The 13460-nt window shown below is 44.1% G+C and overlaps 2 protein-coding genes across 11 annotated transcripts; both read left to right on the top strand.

The window, feature by feature from the left end:
• Positions 1-1197: 1197 nt before the first annotated feature.
• Positions 1198-3109, top strand: LOC124188386 (RNA polymerase II degradation factor 1-like). Its single transcript, XM_046580983.1, has 2 exons — positions 1198-1365; positions 1521-3109. The coding sequence occupies exons 1-2, from the start codon at positions 1339-1341 to the stop codon at positions 2814-2816; spliced, it is 1323 nt and encodes a 440-aa protein (XP_046436939.1). The 5' UTR covers positions 1198-1338; the 3' UTR covers positions 2817-3109.
• Positions 3110-4078: 969 nt separating this feature from the next.
• Positions 4079-11860, top strand: LOC124198396 (mucin-5AC-like). Of its 10 annotated transcripts, none has more exons than XM_046594229.1 (9): positions 4079-4508; positions 4584-4649; positions 7080-7323; positions 8770-9071; positions 9160-9293; positions 9368-9662; positions 10117-10884; positions 10948-11271; positions 11349-11860. In XM_046594229.1, the coding sequence occupies exons 3-9, from the start codon at positions 7284-7286 to the stop codon at positions 11556-11558; spliced, it is 2073 nt and encodes a 690-aa protein (XP_046450185.1). In that variant the 5' UTR covers positions 4079-4508; positions 4584-4649; positions 7080-7283; the 3' UTR covers positions 11559-11860. The 10 variants fall into 10 exon arrangements, with proteins under 10 accessions (XP_046450185.1, XP_046450204.1, XP_046450191.1 ...); XM_046594248.1 differs by having other exon boundaries at positions 4102-4508; positions 4584-4644; positions 7083-7323; XM_046594235.1 differs by having other exon boundaries at positions 4103-4508; positions 4584-4644.
• Positions 11861-13460: the final 1600 nt, after the last annotated feature.

Here is a 13460-nt window from a genome sequence, read left to right as displayed (position 1 = left end):
AGAATGTAATCACATAAATAGCGATATAGACCCCAAAAAATAAATAATAGAACAATAAATTCAAAAAACGTAACTATTACTTAAGCGCAACCTAATTGACAAGGGAAGAAACGAAGAAAGAGGTTATCGCTCATCTGTTTTACACGTGCATCAGCCGGCCGTGAAACATCTTCTAGGTCGACTAGGTCCGACACGCACATCTGCGGTGGTTGGCTGTCTGCCGCACAACAAATACATATAAACTATATATTTGATTCGCTCGAATGCTGTATGGTTTCTAACCAGAACCCCTACGAAATGTCCGTTAAAATTATTAATAAGAGTAAATAGAATGCGATGGGTGGTTTGACCACATCCGCGGTTGCTAACCGAATTCAAATAGTCGTTTCTAAAATTTTTGGTCGGATCTTAACTCGGTTATTTCACTTGTATGCGCATTTGAGTCCTCTTAGTACTAACCATTGGACAAGATATAAACGAAACAACGGTTTGTAGCAGCCAGATGGCTTTGGAAATAACTACAGAGGAAAGAGAACAGCAGCAGTCTATAGTGATTTAAAAAGAATGTGCGCGCATCCTTCGTCATGACTATCTTGGTGATAGTTGTGGAAGTGATTCAAATGCAGATGAAACTACTACTTGTGGAAATTGGGCAAGCGATAACAGTTTGGACTTCGTGGAACTCAAACGGGATGTTGCGCGACTGTTAAGTAACCTCTCGCAGTAAAATGGGGGACATACGCAAAAAAGATTTCCGTTTACGGAAAATTAAATTCTCATTATTCAATTGAAATGCGGTAAATGGAAAACATGAAATTTCCTAAATGTGTTTTCAGAATTGGATTTTATTTCTGATGTTGTACATAGTTAAGGCTTTCTCCGTTTTAGTAGACTGGTTGATGGTCATTCATTGCTCGCTAATGAATGGGGAAAAACGTTTCTTGTGATCGCTATGGGTACGCACATCAACTACTTTACCCTTGGTTGGTTATTCCTCCTCCTTAATCCGATTACAAAACTGAGTCGATTTTGTACCACGAATTAAAAAGGACAAAGAGAAGATCTACTGTGCGAATATACAGATACTACGAATTTACCTTAATTGCGGGATTAAAAGTGGGTATGTAATCACTGTAAAGGTTATGAACCACCACGGGACCTTGTATACAACTGCTTCAATCCGCCCAGAACTGGATGGTCTTCTCGCCAAAACGTTTCCTATTGGCGGTCCTTATTTGACGAGGTCAAGAACATTCCGGAGTTTTATTATTTAAGAGGTAATATCTGATCAAGTGAATAGAACATTTCATTTAACCATCTCTTACTGGTCATATCAACATGTCGCCACTCGTCAGTTCTCGTTTGGTAAGTTTCTTTTTTGTTTCCTACATTTTTCTTATTCTCTTGTCTCTCATCTGTTGATTTTTTTTTACCACGCCATATTATTGATGTGCTCGTAAATGTGCGTGCAAAGCGCTGTTATGATGTAAACGTCTGTTTCTTTTTCGCTCTTTCCACAGATGGTAATTTTGGCCGTGTGCGTAGTTGGACTCTGGTGCCATCCGGTGCCCGAAAAGGACAACAATACGAACGATGGCGCGCTCAATCCTGTTTTGAAAAAAATGGACGATCTCGGCCAATTGAACGACTTTGCTGACAGCGACTATCACGATACGGTGACCGATTTTCTCCGTCTGAGCACTACAACGCCAACCGTGGCGACATCTACCAAGAAATCCGTAGTCACAACGCCGTCGACTCTATCGCCATCGACGACGATCAAGACAACTATCGCTCCTACAACTGACAAAAGCCCTTCTACTTCTGGTATTACCAAGGCCTTTGAAGTGGCCACTGCCAAGTTCCTTCCTAGCGTTGCGCCGACAATTGTGATGACGACTGGAAAACCCACCACGGCCGCTCCTTCTGTTGCTGAAGCCTTGGTTCCGAAGCTGGAAACACTGGCTCCAGTTGTTGCTACCCCGCTGCCTTTTGTTGAGAAATTACAAAAGACAAACAAACCTGCCCCGTTGAATGAAATCGAGCCTTTAACAAAGCCGACATTTGTGGCCCAAACGACCGCCATGCCGCCCATTTCAAATGTTTCGCAAAAGAAATTGATTCCCGATCCAGCAACTCTGGCGCAACAAACGCCCGCCATTCAAACCGCACAGCCCGCCGTTTCAAGCTCAATCAAACAGCAAGCCGTGCCGGCCGTTCAGCGTCAGCCGGTTGCTGTACTTAATCAGCCGCAACAGCAGCAGATGGCGGTCAGCGGTGCGGCTTCAATCCAGCAACAACCGACCAATCTGGTGCAGACAGCCGCCAGCAGCGCAGCAACAGCACCACGTCAGCAACAGCAGCAACCAAATTTCGCTCCAATGGCAGTCCCAATCTCCACTCAGCAGCAGCAGCAGCCGGTGATGCAGAATCCGGCTAAGATGCAGCCACCGATGATGCCGACGATGCTCAGTGCGGCCCAATCCGCCACGCAGCAGCAAATGATGATGCAAAATCCTGCCGTGATGCAGCAAATGATGATGCGGAATCCGGTCTTCCAGCAACAACAATTCCAACAGATGCTTCAGAACCGTCCTCAGTTTCCAGCGAGGGTATCGACCAGCACTGCGAAACCAGGAGTCCAAAAGACAGCAGCACCCGCCGTGATGACTTTAATCAGCAATCCATTGTTTGGCAGCAACGGGAGACCCGTCTTCTTCCTGGGGGGTAATGGAACTCCCACTAAAATGTTCCCGATTTCATCTTTGCCACAACTGCTGTCTCCGCCAGTAGCTATTACCGCATCGCCGGTCTAATTCCAATACCATCTCACCGTCGTGCATAAAACCGAATCTTTTTATCTATAATATCTTAACATCTGATTTATTTACTTTTCTCTTTCTCTCTCTCTCTCTTCGTGACCGTGACAATATACTAGAAATAAATGGCTGGCCTTTCATTTCGAAAAAAAAATTCAAGTTTTTGTTTTGTTTTATTGACGCACTATTATAACCTTCGAGCTATAATTCGCCTTCAATTTCCTTGTCCAATTTGGCTTATATTACAACCAGAAAGTATTTAAGTTGCTAAATACAGATATTGATCTTTAAAAAATGTAGAGCAAGAGAGATATGCATTATTACCCATATCCATTGATCAATCAACGAAATTGAAATACTGGCGAACAACAATCGAATGACTTATACCTCTGAGGGGTTCTGTGAAGGCTAATTGAGACGTTACGCAACCTACAATAAGACTCAATAAGCCGGCCAACCGTTGATTTTCACGAAATATTAACGTGCGGTCTGTCTGGTTCATGACTCAAAACGATAAAAATGCATATCGCTTTCAAGCTGGCACCTGCTGGTGTACAGTCACAGATTCTTCAAAACTGGGTGGGGTTGCCATTTTTTGTGTAGCCTTTTCCCCTTAAATCCGGCGTCTATGTGTGTGACCCGTTTTCCCTTGAAGCCCGTCATTCTAGGTGGTTGTTTTTATAATAGCCGTCTCTCTTTTTTCTTTCTTCTTTTCAGTAATAGTACAAAACATCTCCCGCTGTGTATAGTGGAAGCTCTTCTTTCACCAATTAAATTAGACTTTTCTCTCTCATTCCTGCTTTTTGTGGCTCTTCTTTTCTTTTCCCCCTTGTCGTTCTATACACATCTTCTGCTTTTTTTTTCCACCAGTGTCTATAATGAGTAAATACGTGCGTGAGCAAGTCACGTATATAACTCGATTCGGAGAGAGATTCCGTCTTCTCCTCCGTCTCCTACTTCTTTCTTCACTAGGTTTTCCTTTTCTTTTTCCATTTCGTTTTCTTCTTCTTCTTTCTCCTTCTTCTTCTGCTTCGCCGTCCTTTTTTTCGAGTTTCCCCCCTTGTTCGTCGGAGGTGGCCATGTCGGAGTTGTGCCTTTCACTTTGGCACCGTTCGGTTATTGGCTGGGATCTCCGGTGCGTTCGACTTCGCTCCCCCTCTCCATCCATCCATCCATCCACCGCCACCACCATCACCACCACCTTTTTTTGTTTTTCCTTTTTCTATTTCTTCTTCTTCGTTTTTCTTCTTCTTAATACTGAAGAGAAAAAACCCAGTGGCTTCAAACGCCACCATCAACCGGCCGTACTAGGGCCGTTCTACGTTCACCTCTCCCTTCTTAGGCAACCAGGGACTCCCTTCTATTTTGTTTTGTTGTTGCCACTTGTCGGTGGTGTGGCGGTGACTATAGTCGACTTGTTCTATTGCATTATCGCTGACCTGGCTGCTGGCTACTCTTGTGTGTTCTAGACGAAGACTGTACGACGGGAATAGCTGCAAGTCAGAGAGAAAGGAATCGCAGAGCAGTTTGGGGGTTCTTTTGTAAATCTCACTCACCTGTTGCCCCAGTCACCAACTTGCCACTCGATCCCGCGGTACTGACCAAAAGGGGCTCTCACAAGTCATCGGTCAGCCGTTCCGACCCGGCAGGACAAATCTTTATACCATCCAGGCTACACCTTTTCCATCGGTTGGTCTCTTCGTTCTATAGTAGTCCATCTATCCACTTATTTGGTTCATCTGTTTTGATTGATTTTCTGATCAGACCTATACACTCTACTCTGTTGGATTTGCCTCCGCACCACTGCTGCATACCCTTCATTAGTGTAAGGTAAGTCCATAAATATTTTGGGTTTTTTTCTCTTTCATAAAATGCAATCGTGTTTTGAATTGTTTTCATTCTTGGCGTGTTTGGCGTAGCAAATTGGTAGTTGATTACTTGATTACATAGGAAAGGAACCAACGAGTTTAATTGGGTGTACGTACAGGCTAATCATTCTTCTCTCCTGTCGCATTCTTATATTACTGCATGGCCTTGTGACTCATTCGCGAAAGCGCATTTTTCTTCCATCAATGTCCAGATAGGCAGATAGCGCACTGGCTCCACAAGTCCACAGCCTTTCTATTTACTTTTGACGCGCCTTTCATTCCAAGTAAAAAATTATTCATTCAGCGGGAAAAATTTCGAGGTCGTCTCGCACTCCTTTCGACCCCACCCAATAACCTGCTCGTACATGATACTCGAGGACTAACAACAGACTAACAAACTTTTGGAATTTGAACAATTCCGCCGAGCCTTATTAGAATCAAATCGTCCTTGTGGCCATCAAGTTTGTGTCGTGTCTTTTCCTGACTTCCCTTTAGAGTATAGCTATAAACATATCCTAATCAGATCTTTTGAAAGAAACTCAAGGCATTTCCTGCTTCTTTTGAGAGTCGTTCTCGGTATTATCGCCAAGGGGAAATGCAAGATAAGAGATGAACAGCGCAGTTTTTCTTTTTTTTTCCGGGGAGACTTTTAGAGAGAGAGTGTGTTGTTCATGCCGACTATAATATGGGTGGGGACGGAGTAACACGGTTGAGACACAAGTTATATACCGACAGGATGATTGGGTAGGATTTCTCTTCCATTTCACCGTTCTTGTTGTTGTACACTCACTTGTGGAGTCTTAGAGCTATTACCGGCCCTGCTCGCTGCACGCACGCACTCACGCACCGGCGCACACACAAACGGGCGCATATACGTACGAGTACGGTGAGGCCGACCGGCAGTGAGCATTTCGGGCGTACCGCTTTCTTCGGTTGTAACTCAACAACAAAAATAGAAAAACAAAACAAAAAAAAAAAAAAACAACCAAAATACAATCACACGCACATATAAGATGAATGAATGAATAAAATAATCGATCGTTTCGTTGATGATGAGATGGGGTTGTCGGCGGGGCAACTTTGCGTATAAGGGCAATGTGTCAGACAGCGGAACCTAGTTTTCCGTCGACTTCTTTTGTGTTTACCAATCCGACCTTTTGACGGCCATCTTTTTACAAAGAAAGAGAGACTTGGGGAAAAGCACACAACAATCATAAAAAGTGTGTCGATGAATTTCATTCCTGCTAGCTGTAGGCCAGCGCAGCGGGGAGCGCACATGTTGTACACATCCACAGAAAACTTCATTTTTCAATCTTTTCAAAGGAAAAACATGATAAAAAAAGATCAATTTGTCGGGTTATTTAAGAAAAAAAAGAATATAAGAAATAACATTTATTTGGGAAACAAAAAGAATTCAAAGGCATCGATCGATCAAAAAAAAAAAGAAAAAAAAAAGAAATTGTGAAAGAGAGAAAGAACAATCACTAAGAAAAAGGAAAAAAAAAATGGGTAACCTTGTCGCTAGTTTCGCCTATAGCGGAGGTGTAGTCTATTGTGCTCCCCCCTCAAGTGGCTCTAGTTTCGAGGCCTGAATCTGTGAGAAGAAGAAGATAAAGGTAAAGATAAAAGAGAGAGAAACACACTCAGCACAAACAAAACCAAAGAGCGACGAAAGAGAACCCGTTTCACTTTCTCTCAGACAATTTATGAGAGGAGGGCGCCCGGCTAGTCCAGTAAGTCCATCCTCGGCAACGAGTCCGCTCCTATCGTCATTTCGTGGTGCCTTTAAATTTTTGTTTCCCCATTCGGTTTGTGTAGTTTGACTACTTGTTCCTCTAGTTCTAGTACTCTCACGTTCTGCTTCATTCAGCTGGTTGCGTTCCATGCCATTATCTGAGATTAGACAGCCGTTCGTCGGGCTCTTCCATCCGGGTTGTGGTTTCCTTTGGGCGATCGCCAAAAGATCGACGACCATTCCAATTACACGGCTGTCGATCGTATCGTCGCCATCGTCGTGAAAAGTGGGTCATATACCCAACTCGTGAGACACTCACAATCAAATCAATAGAAAGGTGTGATGGTTGGCACTAAAGTCGTTGTCATTTTTTAACTTTCAATCCATCTACTATCTCTCTTTCTTTCTCTCTGCTCTGTTACTAATGCAACGGTGTAGTTCTTTCGCTTTTTCGGTTCCAGTTTGCTCGCAGTCGAGTTCCATTCGGTGGTTATTCGTTCGTGTTGGTTTTTCACAGTTCTAGTATGTTCTTTAGAGTGGGACGTACCTTACCCGGCACCACTTTCCCCATTGTGTGTTTGTGTTTATTATACGAGTGTTATATCTCTTTCTTTTCCCTCTCTCTCTCTTTCTATGTTTACCGTCTGCCTCAAACAGCAGGTCCGCATTGGTGGTGTGCCGTGTTTCTTGGTTTGCTGCAGCCGCCGAAGCGCGATCAACCCGATCCAGTTGGTTTCGGCCGATTCTATTCATTGAAGAAAAACAAATTCAACTCGCTTTTGCTGTATCCTGTAAGAAAAAAAACACAGCAGCTGTGTGTGTGTGTGTGCAGTGAAGTCTAGGGAAAAAAAATAAGGAAAAATGGCGTTCACCTTCTCTTTCACGCCGGCCGTTATGATGGGTGAGTGCAATTAAATAAATTTGCAGCGTACAGCACTTTCTTTCGCTTTTTTTTTAATTTGGGCTTTCCCTCGACAACCGAACGGCACAAAACGAACAGTTGACCACGAGTATACGTCTAAATATGTGTAGAACGTCCTTCTTCATCGATGAAGCGCAAATCCTGCCGAAATGTAAAGAATTAAAAGAGACTTTCTCTCTCGAAAGCAGCTAGGGATTCCGTTTTCCGGATTATTATTACGAATTCATTCGATGCGCGACAAACACATGGGGTTTTATTTACCCTTTCAAAATACCCGAGCTGCATCCGTAAAAAGCTGCCCTCTCTCTTCTTTGAAACTCCATCTTTGAAGGCAAAAAAAAAAATCTCTCCCTTCTCTCTTTGCTCTGTAAGGACGGCGAGCGAAGCCCAGAAACGTGAAATCGACCGACAGACCCGAAAAGACTCGTTTTCCATCCCAGTTTGCTAGTGAAAGTCACCGACCCAAACGCACGTACTAGTCAACAGAATTAAGCGGGCTTCGTTGTTGTGAGAATTGGAAATCCCAGCAGCGAACCTGCGCCCGAGACTCTGACCTCGATTAGCTTGCCGACCCATACAGGTCGTGGCACAATCGCCAATATTTTATCAGCCTTTTCATTGGAGACCATAATGTCCGGGGTCTAAAAGTATCGTTTCCCTCCCCATGACCCGCGATAAAATTGGCTATCCGGGAACGGAGCCATCCGCTTTTCCTTATATTCTCCGACCATTGTTGCGTGTTGACTATAGTCTGTCGGCCCCAGCTATATAGCTTATATAGCACGCGCGTCTTATGTCAATATTTCAGTTCTTTGCCATTCATTGGGCCCCGCTGCAGATGAGTCAGCAGCTAACTTAGACAAACGGGTCGAGAAAGAGAAAATAAATGACTCGATCGGTCGCGAGTTACTGACCGGCTACTACAACTCGAACAGTCGTAAATACTCTTTGTTCTCGTTCGTGAATCCCGACAGGTTACCACCAAACTCAACAACAACAGCAACATATAAATCCCAAAAAAGCTAGCTCGTGATAAAAAGAATAAAAAGAGAGGGAATGATGGGAAAAATGGGGAAAAAGGCCACAAACGCGGATTAGAAATGCCCATCACACTGACCTATATATGTATTTTCCATGTTTTGGGACTTGTTGCAAAAAGATATTTCATAAAATCGTCGAATAAGTAGAATAACATGACGTCACAGATAGAAAACAGAAATGAAAATAAAATCAACTTTCCATCAGACACATCACGTATTATTACATAGCAGCAGCCTGATGTCCCTGATTACATCGACTTTTAGTGGAACACTTTCGCAAAGGCGAAATGAACCCAAAATTGTGGGCAATCTCTGTTCCCTCTCTTGCAGAACAAAACAGAAACGTGTAACCTCATTTTTGTTTTAAAAAAAAACAACTACACAGTTTTAGGACTGGCGTTGATGGTCTCGTGCCAAGAGGTGAAACTCGGCGCCGAAGAGGTGAAACCTGATGGAGCCGAGGAAGCTTCAAACTTGGTCAACGGAGTCGAGGGATCCACTCGGCCGCCGTTGACGGGCATCCCGCAAATTGATTACATCTGGGACCCTAATCTCCCGCCCGCACTTAATGGCTACAATCTGAGCTCCTATCCTTTCTACTATAAAATGCCCGGCCGTGATGAAATGAATTTCGAATGCGAGAACCGTCTCGACGGCTTTTACGCCAGCGTCCTTCACAAATGCCAGGTAATTTCATATCAGATAATTTATTCGTGAAATCAAATAAAGAAATCAGTAACAAATCCTTTGGTCTCCGCCCATTCAAATTTCCCAGGTTTATCATCAATGTTTGTTCGGCACACGCTACGACTTTATGTGCGCAAATTTCACGGCTTTCGATCAAAAGATTTTCAATTGCCAGTTCGCCAACGAAGTCGATTGTGATAATTCCCCCTTGTTCTACGACAGGTATTAATAATAATAACATTTAGAAAATATCCTATTGATAACCAAATTGATTTCTCTGATTGCTAATGCCACAGGAACGAGGCTTTATACAAAGAGGCATCCACAACACCGGCACCGACGCCGGCGCCTCAGGTCGTTGTGGTACGAACCCGTTTCGTGGATGAGTCAGGGCGCGAGGTAGCACCACCTCGCTCACAAGGTGGGCGATTCCGCCGTCCGCAAGGCAAACGCCGTCCCGTCTACTATGACGACTATTACGATTACGATTACCAAGAATACTACGACGCTCCGGCTAACGAAGAAGAAGATCCGGCGTCGGCAGGAAACGGAACTACCACCGCCAACAAACCGGCCAAACCCCAACAAGAGGTGAGGAATCGAGTCTCAAGGATTGAGCGGGGGAAAGAGAAAAATTCTTCGCGTGAAATCAAATCAAAATTTCTAGAGTCACCTAAATAGTTGGCAGTTGAATAACTGGTGTTGATAGTTGGTAAGTAGGAGGCCGGAATTCGGTCGCCGTAACACCATTTATTAACACGGTTTTCTAGGAATTGAAACGGCCAGATAGCCGAATAGTTTTCTTTTCTAAAATATGTTTTAATGCGCAATTGTGTCTTTTAATCTCGATTAGAAACTCGACATCAATTAGAAACTCATCATTCCGGTTTGAAATTTTACTTGGAGTCATGTAGGACAATGAGAGCGAGAGAGAGAAAAAAAATACCCATCTTCAGAAGAGTCAACCTTATAATGACGATAACATTTCAATGACCATTAACGGGCCTTCTACATATAACTCTTTGTCTCGTTATTCTGTATGTAGGAGGGAGCAGCTCCGCCTGCCAAACCGGTCAAAGTGGGTGGCGGAAGACAACAACAACAACAGCAACAACAGAATAAACCGGGTTCCGGACAAGGAAACAAGCTCAACATTTTCAACAACAACCGACCTCCACCCAGAATCCGTCCTCCCGTCCCCAATAGCGAAGGCAACAAAAAACAACCCGTGAAAACTACAACCCCGACGACAACGACCGCTCTGCCGGCCGAGGAGGAATTCGAGTACGTCGACTATGTCGATGGCGAAGTACCATTGGGCGAGGAAGTTGTTGCCACAACAACGACCACCACAACAACAACCCCACCACCACCACCGAGGAGACGTTTCCGACGACCCAAGATGTCGACTACATCGACGACGACGACATCTGCCCCGCTCGTGGAGGAAGAGTTTGTCGACGACGCCGCGTTTGAGGAGGAAGTTGTTGAACCGGTAACGACGGCCGCACCTCGTCCCAGAAGACCAAACGCAGCCCTGAGAGCCACTGGCACAAGGCCCGCACGATCCAGCACCACCACAAGCACCACTTCAACGACGACCTCCACAGTGGTGCCTGTTGCCGAGGAAGAACCCATTGAATTGCCTTCCAGACCCAGTCCTTCCCTTTTCAATCGCAGGACGGCCGTCGTCAACATCCTGAAGAGGAGAGGAGGATCCACGACCACTGCGCCACCGCAGGAAATTTTTAACGAATACGATGAATTGGTAGAAGAAGACCCTGCTGTCGATCAAGCTCCAGCCGTTGTGGAGGTAAGTGCCCCTTAAGATTGATACAATTGACGATTATAAAAGTATAAATGCAATTTGAACTAGACTACAACAGCGAAAGCAACGACCACAACAACAACAACACCAGCTCCAACCAGACGTACCACCAAAGCGAGACCTCCAAGGCCCGCAATTTCGTCCCGAACTCGATCCACCACGGAAGCCCCTGCCGTCGAAGAAGAAGCTCCAGTGACTCCAGCTCCATCCGTTGACACGGTCGAACCTGCCGCCCCTGTGTCGGAGGAAGCTCCAACTGCCCGACCGGCTGTTCGATCACGATTGCGTTCCAGGCCGCAAACCACCCCGGCTGCGGAAGAGGAAAGTGTCTCTACGGCCGCACCAGTTGTCAGGAGAGGCTCTCAAAGACGAGTAAAAATTACATTATAGATTTGTTTGTTCTTCTTTGATAATGTCGATTTAATAAATTTGTTGTTTCATTCTGAAAGGGCCCTCAACCAGTTTCCGAAGTTGAACTAGACGCCCAAACGGATGCCATTGTACCGGAAGAAAACAGCCGGCAAGGAAGAGAGTTGGCTCAAGTGCCTGAAACTTCCCGAATCATGCTGGAAGAGTCAACGAATTTCGATGAAGATCATGGCGAGAGCCAGTGGTCCCTAATTCATTTATTTTCGCGTGTGTTCCCACAGCGCGCGTGATTTGATTTTGAATGTGCCCCTCCCCAAATAGAACCCATGATTCGCCACGAACGATAAAAACGAAACGCCACGACGTAAAGTAAAACCAACAAACAATTGAACAAGTGTGAGATCCTTTTGGGGATTGAAAGAAAAAAAACTGAAAAAAAAAAACGAAAAATAAAAAAATTTGTTCAAAAATCGGGGAATCACGTGCCTCATCTCCCTCACGTGAACGCCACATTGAAAACACACGCATGAACACGAACACGAAAGCGCAAATGTTTAAATAATGCAACAATACACTTAAATATAATTATAAATGATTCATTATTTTATATTACCCCCTGCTGCATGTCCTACGAGCACTCGCGTTACGATTAACGCGGGGTCATCCGTGGACTTGACTGTATCAATGTGTCGTTCTCATTTTCCAAGCCAAGAAATTCTTTTGGTAAAATTTTCGTGATTTGATTCACGCATTCGATATTTACAATCACCACTTTTATAGCTATTGATTCGCTGTCTTTACCTTTTTCATCTTCGTATATTTTTCGTTCAAGTGTCTGAAGTGAGAAAATAAACTATAGGAATCAAAAAAAAGATTGAAGATCGCAGATGAAACACTTTCTACATGAATTGATTAATGATCCCCGCAAAAAGGAAAAAAAAAAAGAATTCCACGAATTACGGCGTGGCATCTTTCTCTGCTCGTTACGATGAATTTAGCCCAATAATAATACAATTCCGGGTATTTCGCACGTATACCACAAGTCCTCTTCACAACAATAGAGATCGACTTCCTGGATTCAATATATTGAAATGGGCGCCAAAATTGCTGTTGACGAGTCAGCGTGAGTTAGATCATTTCATTCGATCTCAAGAAAACTCTTTTGGAAAGCGTTCAGGTTTGCGCGTAAGTAGCCAAATTCACGATGATGCGACATTCTTCCCGTTTAGCTTCTTCGTCTATTTTCGCTGCGTCCGACCGGGAATATATGACCCACCACCCAAAGGTGCATTCAACACCATCTCCCGACATGGCTGGAAGTTTCTTCAGCGCAGAAAAACCCAACTCTGCAACTTCCCCATACCACTGTAGTACCTACTATATGGCTCCTCCCTGTTTTGTTTTTTCCAGGAGGACCTGCTTTCCATCAGTGAGTCTCTCCGCCAGAAAAGTCCCACACACACACACATTCCCAACCAACAAACTTTCACCCTCCATTGCTTTTTGCCTTCGTTTCTCCTTCCTCGGTTGATTGGAGAACAGCCAGTCAAGGCAATAATTCCCATCATTATTGGGATGTGTGCTGTGCCTTTGCGATTCGCCCAGAAATAATGACGATTGTCTTGCCACTAATTGCAACAATCGATACATGGGAAAATTGAACATGGAGCGGAATCGGCACGTCACGTTCATTTGCTGTTTTTTTTCCGATTACACAGCAGTTTGAAACGCACAATAACAATCGGGCGAAAAAAGACTAGATAAAAAAACAAACTGCCAGTTGCTTCGTCGTTTGTAATGTGCCAACCGAATCAAAAATCAAGAGATAAATAATGATCAAGGTTTTTTTTTAACAGAAACAAACCGGATGATCGCAATCGTACATCACTCTACTTAGATGCCAAAGAAAAAAAAGGGCGATTTTAGTCTATATAAATTTTAATGGCGATTTGTCTTTGTGTCACAATTGCCAGTGTTTTGGGTTTCTATGAAAATTGCGACGGGCGACCGAGACAATATAAGAGCAATCAAGATCAAAACGCGTGTTTGCTGTTTTTGTTTCTACACGGCAATAGTAATTTATTCTCTTTGTTGGCAGTCTCAGCGTCTTTTCATTTTAATTTCCTTCTTCCTTCTCGTTTTCGACTTGGCCGTAACGTCAGAAGTAAAAGTGAAAACGGAGGGCGACACGA

The sequence above is a fragment of the Daphnia pulex genome, chromosome 1 (assembly GCF_021134715.1).
Source record: "Daphnia pulex isolate KAP4 chromosome 1, ASM2113471v1".
NCBI lineage: Eukaryota > Metazoa > Arthropoda > Branchiopoda > Diplostraca > Daphniidae > Daphnia > Daphnia pulex.
The sequence above is the reverse complement of the archived record's forward strand: the minus strand, read 5'-3'. Positions and strand labels throughout refer to the sequence as shown.